Raw genomic sequence first — 9,225 nt, 5'->3', positions numbered from 1 at the left:
GTGATCTTGGGTTGATACAGAACAAGGCAACATTTTTTTGTGATAGCCAGAGTACAATACATCTCACAAAGAATCAGATGTACCATGAGCGAACTAAGCACATTGATGTCAGATATCACTTCATTAAAGGACATTGTATCTCAGGGGACTGTAGTTATGCAGAAAGTCTCTACACATGATAATCCAGCAGATATGATGACCAAGAGAGTCCCAGTCAGCAAGTTTAGGCATTGCCTAGACTTGGTTGGTGTTTGTAGTGCTCAGTAATGCCCTTGCGAGGGCATATGGCAAAACGAGTGTATTGTGGTTATTTTTTTGTTGATGATAGAGGAAATTCAAGCCAAAGGGAAGAATTGTTATTTTTGTGGCTTGAATTTTGGATATATTTTTTATGGACCTGAATTGTGACCCGGCCCGAAAGTTTCGCGCTGCGACCCGATTGAAATAAAAAGTGAGATCTGTGGTGGTAGCGGAGGGCACAAGCCTTTGTAATATTCTACCATTTGCGGTAGAATTGTGAGATATTCGGGAAACACACTGGAGTTAAGGTTTGAGAGTTCTGATTAATTGTATCTTGCTCTTTTCATCATAGCAGAACTTTTTCTCTTGTCTTGCTCGTGAACGTAGACCTTACGGTTGAACCGCGTTAAATCCTGTGTTATTCTTCTTCTCTTTTCAATACTGTGTAATTGTGCAATTTATGTGTGTACCTTAAATTTGCGTGCTTGTTATAACAATTATTATTATTATTATTATTATTATTATTATTATTATTATTATTATTAATTTTGTTTAATTTTTTATGTTTAAAAATGAAAATTTATGATTTTAATTTTTTTATAAGATTTTATTTTTTATTATAATATGAAGTATAAGTAGGATTAAAATTTTAAATTTATTAAAATCTTAAAGTTAATTTAAATAATAAAAAATAATATAATTATAAATAATATGAAAAATAGGATAGTTTTTTCTCCTCATTCGCGTGTGTGTGTGTATTTGTTTGTATTGTGTAGATATAAAAATTTAATACACCTCTTCCTGAATTCCTTTTTTTCAAAAAAAAAATGTTTTAATGTTTGATAATTATGTTTTTGATAATATCTCCAACGTTTTTTTCTTAAACTTCCTCTTTCTATTTAAAATAAGGAGTATATGATAAACATTTGAATTTTTTTTAATAAAATCAAATATATATATATATATATATATATATATATATATATATATATATATGTATATATAATGATCAGTTGATAATAATCACATTGCATTAGCTTATTTCTTGTACATTGTGGAACAGAGTCTCAGGCATATTGAACATTGAAATGAGATAAAAGAAAAATAAAGACAACTAAAAGCAAAGCAAAGAAAAATAACAAAAAGAACATCCAACATAAACTTTCAACTTCTACTTCTCCTCCTTTTCACCCTTTGACTTCTGTGTTGCTGTTTCCTTCCAAAACTCTTCACAAACCAATCGTGTTTCTTTTTGGTGATTTTGTGCCCAACAACCACACCAAATATGAATCCCGTCCCATAACCTATCAAAACTATCATCCACTTAAATTTAAATACAGAGCCTGTGTCATCATCTTCTACAACATTTGAACGCTCTTGTGGTGATGCCTCAAAATTTTCACATTCCTTTTCCAAAGGAACTCCACATAATCCCCTATTTCCCTCATATTGATTGCTCTCAAATGTATCAAATTGTTTCCCTCGAGGAATGGGTCCTTCAAGCTGATTATAAGAAACATTAAAAGAAGAAAGGAAGGTGAGCTTACTTAGCTCTGGAGGTAACTTTCCTGAGAGCATGTTCCTTGATAGGTCCAAACATTCTAATTCTTTCAAATTTGCTAAAGATGATGGTATATGACCATTCAACAAGTTGTTGGAAAGGTTAAGCAAATAAAGTCGTTGAAGATGCCCAATGATATCTGGTATCTCTCCTTCAAATTTGTTGTAGGAGAAATCAATGGCAGTTAAAATATCTGGGATCTTTCTATATTCCAATTCCAATCCTTTGTTAGACATAATCATTGAGTAATCGTATTGACCATAATAGGTAAAGCGGTGATACTGTTCTGGCTTCATACTATCTCCCATATATGTCATGTGGCTTGCATTTGTAACCTTCATGGCATCCCATATTTCAAAATACAACGAGGGCAACTTTCCAGTGAAACTATTGTGAGATAAATCGATGATTCGAAGGTTTGAGAATCCTTTGGTTTGTGGTTTGTCTATCACACCATGAAAACCATTGGATCGCAGAATGAGAATTCTCAAGTTTTCAAGATTTCCTAACCAAGAAGGAAAGCTATCAATTATATGGTTGTTACCAAAATCAATCAACTCTAAGGATGAACAATTGGCTAAAGACCTTGGTACTTCCCCTTGTAATTGATTATAACCGATGCTAATCATTCTTACTTTGCATCCAGTTCTCCATGTTGAAGGAATATTTCCATTGAAGTTGTTTCTTCTTAGATCCAACGATGATAGGGAATCACTAAAATTGCCCAAACAGTGGGGAAGCCTGCCACTCAAATTGTTGAAGGACAAATCAAGTGTTTCAAGAGCACTTAAATTGCACAGCAATGCTGAAACTACTCCTACCAATTTGTTGTGTGAAATTAGGTAGGAAGAGGTGGATGGCGGTGGAAGCGGGAAAGATCCATGGAGCCTATTAGACCGAAGGTCTAAAATGCGTATTTTAGCCCATTGAAGAATAGCTGGATCTTTTTCAAAACCAGTCAAATGGTTATGAGAAAGGTTCAGATAGTCCAAGGAATTTGTACTTATACTGCACATCCATGAAGGAATTTTTTCCTGTATGTTGTTGGAAGAGAGGTCTAGAAATATCAACTGATCTTGGTTGTGCAAGAACCTGGGGAACTCGGTTAGATTGCAGAAAGCTAATCCTAACACTTCGAATTTTGGAATGCTGGCGTTTGTGCTAGTTTTGGTGATCAACGTCAATCTATTAAATGATAAAATCAATGTTCTCAACTTTTTCAGCTGCAAGAATGTGCTCAGCTCAACTGAGCCAACCAAGTTATTTGAATGAAGAACAAGAACTTCAAGATTTTTGAGTTGAGAAACATTGCTTGGAATTGAGCCTTGCAATTCATTTGATGAAAGTATTAATTCGTGCATATTGTAAATTTGGAATGGGATTGGACCAGACAATAGGTTGTTGCTCAAATATAAATATTTAAGTCTGCTCAATTTGGCAAGGGTAGATGGGATAGGACCGGTGAATTGGTTGAATTCCAAATATACGGTGGATAGTTGGGTAAGGTTCATCAGCCAAGATGGGATCTCACCTTTCATGTTGAGACCGGCAAGTCCCAAAGTAGTGATCTTGGTTAGATTGCCAACCCAGGAGAATGAAGAAATAATTGGGCTATGAAAGCTAAAGTGATTATTTGAGAGGTCAAGATAAACAAGGTTGCTAAGGTTACTGAATGAGTATGGAATCTGCCCTGTGAAATTGCAATCAGAGATGTGGAGTTCTTCCAAGTAGGCAAGGCTTCCAATAGAGAAAGGCAACTCTCCAACAAAATTAGTTCTAGGAAGGATCAAAGATTTAAGGGCACTCTTCAATTGGAAAGGAGGCAAATAACCTTTGAGATCAGGATTGTCGCTTAGATCAACTATCTTTAAGTTTTGAAGCTGAAAAATGCCAACTGGGAATTCACCTTGCAATCCACAACCATTGAGACGGAGAGATTCCAAAGACGAAAATTTTGCCAAGAGTTCAGGTACCTTTGAAGAAATGATCATGGATGAAAGGTGAAGTACTTTCAAATTGGTTAAGTGTTGAACTAGATCTTTGAAACTAGGCTTGTGGAGCTTCAATCCAGGGGCACTACGAGATAGATCGAGGGAAATCAACCTGGACATATTAAAAATTTCATGTGGGATTTGGCCAGAAAGGAATGAAAAGGAGAGGTTGAGATGAGTAAGCCTTGAGAGGAGGCCTACTTGGGATGGTATTTGAGATAAGTTGAAGTTATTGTAGGCTAAATTAAGGCTATGTAGGTGAACAAGGTGGAAGAGGGTGCTGTTGGGGTTGATAGACCCATAGAGACAACTATCAGTAAGATCAAGGCCAATAACATGATTGGTTTCCTCATCACACTCTACACCTTCCCATGAGCAGCAATCACCTCTTCCTCCTTTGACAAGTTTCCAAGATTCAACCCTTGGATAACAACCATCAAGAGTGGTATCCTCGAGGATAAAGCTTTCCTTGAATTGCAACAAAGCAGACCTCTCATAATCATGGCAGCGTGGCAGGAATGAAGAATTAAAAGAGTGAGTAAATGGTACAATATGGCAGAACAAGAAAATCGAAAGCAAGCATATAGAAATACAAGACTCCATAACCAAATATTTTTGTCAACGACTCGGTTTTGTACTCCCAATGACAAGAGAGGGCTTTAATTTATAGCCAGAAATTGTTTGTATTTATCAATAATAAATTCCAATAAAAATTCTGTTACTTTTCCATTTTTTTACAATGCTACCGTCGATCAAGCGTTATGGTTAATAATTTTTAAAAATTAAAAATATAATATTTTGTATATCTTATATAATATCCTCACACATATATATAAAGAAAATTATTGCCAACGTCAGTGCAGCCAGCAGGGACTTTAAGTTTGATTTCAGATCGGCAATATCTGATGAAAGCGAAGACATCATCCGTTAATAAGAAAATGATTCATCAAAACAGGGCCAGTGCATGTGTAAGGGATATATTGAAATTAAAAGTATACTATATATGATTGTGATCATCATCTATTGACTAGAGAATTTTTAATAAGAAAAAATTATATAAAGATAATAATTATTCTATTATTATTAAGAGATAAATTTAGAATTTTTTAGCTAAAAATATTTTTAAAATTTTTATTTAAAATTTCATATTTAATGAATTCTTTATGATTAGTTAAATGATAATCCGATATGATAAATTATATATATATATATATATATATATATATATATATATATAGAAAGGGGAGGGGAGAGAACAATGGGATAGACAAAAATTATATGATAATTTAAAAATATAATAATGAAGGACTAAATTGAATTAGATATCTAAATCAATATATTTTAAGTAAAACAAATATATTCTGAAATTAAAAAAGAATAAAGAAACCCTAAACTAGTAATTGCCTTATTAAAAGTAATACAAAATGTACAAGCCAAATAGAGACATTTAAAAAAGAAAAAAACCATAAAATAATACATGCAATGCTAATACTTTTTATAAAAGTAATATAATTCGTGCATTGCCAATAATAATATAAGAGGATATGGTTAAATCCTAAACTATATATATATATATATATATATATATATATATATATATATATATATATATATAAGATTCCATTTATTTTATGAAAAATAACTTGTATATAGTAAAAGTTTTTCATGAAAAATGTTTTCTAAAAATATACTTTCTATGAAAATATTTTCTGTTATTTGGTTGCAATATTAAACTAATTATAGATATTTATATCATGTACGTATAAGTGTTTTTATATTTTAATAAAATTATTAAATTATAAAAAATAAAAAATAACTTTCTTTTTTTAAAAAGAGAAACTCATTTTCTTTAAAAATGACTTAATTTTCCTACTCTGACTCAAATGACTTTTTTGTCGCAAGAGTTTTGCGGTTGCAGGACGATTCTCACTGAAGTTGAAAATGAGGAGTCGCCACTTTAATTTTGAGGAAAATTAAAAAAATTATTTATTGTTTTTTTTTTTTTAAATAATTTTACTACTTCTAAGATAGAGATTTTGGGTTTGAGGTCCGTATATGTGTGGGGAAGGTGTTAGGCACTCCGCATTGTCCTTTAATAAGGGTAAGTGGATTTAAGGATGTGCTCTTTGTGACTTAAAATCGATAATTTGGGGGGGTTTAAATTATAATGTAAGTTCCCATATTTACTATAGGAATGTTTGATGTATTACCATTCGGGGTCGTCCCAAGAACATAAGTAGATGGAATGATCCTATAGTGAATTATGACTCTGACTTTTATTATGATTTTTATTAAATTCCTCTTTTTGCAAAATTAGAACTCTAATTCCAAAGAGGTATCATTTGGTTTTTAGAGATTCATAATGAGTGAGGAGGACTCTCGGCTCACTCTTCATTAATCTCATCATTGGTATTCAAACAATTGATGGTGTAATATGTGAAGTGAATTTTTATTAATCAAACCAATATATGTATATATTTTCATTTCTTTTAGTTAGGGCTCCAATTTAAAAGGAATAAGTTAATTAAAGTTTAAAGAGTTTTCTTCATCAATGAGAACCCTCAGTTAAGGAATCAAAGTCCCATTATCGACAATATCAATCATAAAATCTTTATGCATATTGATAGATAAATCCGCAACTTAGAGACGGAGTCGAATTGTGCAAGTTTAGATTATTAGATTCGAGGAGGACTCTTCCCCCAAAAAATGATATAGTCTAAGGAAGGACTCTCCCTTATGTTCAAAATCGTATATTTACATACCTTTACAGTAGATAGCGCGACAAACCGTGGAAAGATGTTTTTTAAAAGATATGCTTGATTGTAGAAAATTTGAGTAGTTTTTGAAAAAGTTTTCTAAAAAGAATAGAAAAGTAGAGTTCTTTTGTTTTTGTTTGTCAGTTTTCCAAATGGAAAACTAGAAAACTAGTTTTTCGATTTCCTAAAATTTAATTAGGACTTGAAAACAGTTTTAAGTTATTTTTTACTATTTTCTTTTATAATAAAAGTTTTATTTTTTTATTATTTTCTAAACAAAAAATAATAAATTTTTATCACCAAAATTAAAATATTTATTTACAATTATAAAAAAATTAATCATATTATTATAAAATAAATAAATAAATAACACCTAATTTTAAAAATAAAATATTTTTAAATACATTTTGTTATAATATTTTTCTAATTATGAAAAATATGATTTTTTTTTAATTTTATAAATTAGAAAATTATTTTCTATCATTGATAGGTAAACACAACCTAAATTGACTTGGAGTAAAATAGTAAAATATGACCTAGAAGTATTACACATTTCTGAGGATTTAACCTAAAATCATTTGGAGTGGAGAAAGCGAATCCATATAGCCGATCCCAATTTTTGAGATAAAAACTTAGTTGAGTTAAGTTGAGTTGATAGGTAAAAACATTTTCTATTTTTTTTTCTTATTTTTCATAAAAAATAAAATCTAAAAATTTTATAAAAATAAAAATGAAAAAAGAAAATTATTTTCTAAAAATATAAACAGACACTAAATAAGTCTTCTTTCCAAATCTATTTTATGGCGTTTACCAAGTCAAGCTTTATCTTTCCCTTTGGCTTAAGATTTTAACCACTAATTAACACCTTTGCAAATGACCACAAACTTTGCATCATGTCGCATTTTTATTTGTTTTTTTAAAAAAAAACCAAACTCCATGTTAATTTTTTTAAATTTAAAATTTTTATTTTTAATCCTTAATTTTACAGTTACAAAATTAAACAACTACTTTGAACTCCAAATTAAAAACTTACACGTATAATTTATATTACTTTTACTAATCCATCAGTTGCTCGAAACATAAGTATCAAAGTAAAAGAAATAGTAAAATGACACTTTTATTCTTCTTAAAAATAGTAAAATGGCCACTTCTTGTAATAATATATAATAGGGTTCGTGTTCGGTTAGATTTCAGTTCGAATTTGTGCTTAGGTTTGATTCTTCATTGAATTTAGATTTTTTCATTTTTATTTGATTCTTCATTGTTTCTCGGTTCTTCGTTTAAATACATTCCAGTTATCGTTATCGGTTATTAAAATAATTTTATGTAATTATTTCCTTAAAATAACTTAAATTAGCATTTAAGTTTTGAATCAAATTTAATATATTTATGCATAATATATCATATAATATATCTTTTAGCTATACCTAAATTATATAATCTTTAATTATAAGGTGCATATATAACTTAGGATTAAATATATTATATAATATATATATACATATAATATACATATAACTATTTAATTAATCATATAATATTTTACTATAACATACAAATATAATTATATATATATATATATATATATATATATATATATATATATATATATATATATATATATATAAATAATTTAATGTATTTATAACTTATAATTAAGAATGATAAAATAATTTAATGTATTTATAACTAAAATTATTAAGTTCATAATTATATATACATACATAAATATATATAATTATATTGAAAATATATAATACATATAAATATATAAACATATATATTAAATTGAAAATATATAATACATTTATAAAAAAACATAGAAAAACATATATATAAATTCGTTTCAGTTCGGTTATTAATAAAGAATCAGAATCAAAAAATATAAAATAATTTCGGTTTGATACAATTTCTATCAGTTTGATCGTAGTTCTTCGATTTAGTTCGATTTCCTTAAAAACCGTGCACAGCCCTAATATACAAGCTTTAAAGACTCATGTGATGTTACGGGAATTATTTTCTTATAATTATTATATTAATATGAAGAATAAAAAAAATATTTATATTAAAACATACTAATTTTATTTGTGAATTAGTGATAAAATTCATATCATTTGCAAATAAAATTCATTTGCAAATAAATTTTTTTGTTTTGTATATTTTATATTAAATATGAAATTTATTTCAAATGAAATGAATTTTGTATTTGGAATAAATAAAATAAAATAAAATGATACAAGGATAATTTTATCACTTGAAATATATATGATTTTAAATTTGAAATTTATTTATAAATTCTATTAATTTTAATGGAATTTGATTTAGTTACAATAAATTCCATAGAATTAATTATTAAAAATTTCAAATGAATTTTCATTTAAACTAAATACTAAAATTTTAGATTTACAAATAAATTTTACAAAATTTTATGAAATTCATTTATACTAAACACTACTTTATATGATTAGAAAAAAATTAAAATAAAAATTATAATAATAAACATAAAACTAAAAAAATCTGAATAATGATTCTTTAAAATAATAAGAAGAATATTATAAAAAATAATTATATTACAAAGAAAATCTTGAAATTTAAATTTTACTAAATATATTAAAAATTGTAGTTTTAGTTAGTTTTTAGTTTTATGCAAAATAGTAACAATAGTGTCTTGCCAAAT

At 28.2% G+C, this 9,225-nt stretch overlaps 1 protein-coding gene across 1 annotated transcript; it reads right to left on the bottom strand.

The window, feature by feature from the left end:
• Window positions 1–1,404: 1,404 nt before the first annotated feature.
• On the bottom strand, window positions 1,405–4,395 carry LOC110650787 (receptor-like protein 7). Its single transcript, XM_021805909.2, has one exon. It carries the CDS (start codon window positions 4,393–4,395, stop codon window positions 1,405–1,407), a length of 2,991 nt encoding a protein of 996 aa, XP_021661601.2.
• Window positions 4,396–9,225: the final 4,830 nt, after the last annotated feature.

The sequence above is a fragment of the Hevea brasiliensis genome, chromosome 7 (genome assembly GCF_030052815.1).
Source record: "Hevea brasiliensis isolate MT/VB/25A 57/8 chromosome 7, ASM3005281v1, whole genome shotgun sequence".
NCBI lineage: Eukaryota > Viridiplantae > Streptophyta > Magnoliopsida > Malpighiales > Euphorbiaceae > Hevea > Hevea brasiliensis.
Note: the sequence above shows the minus strand (reverse complement) of the source record. Positions and strands in the feature narration are given on the sequence as shown.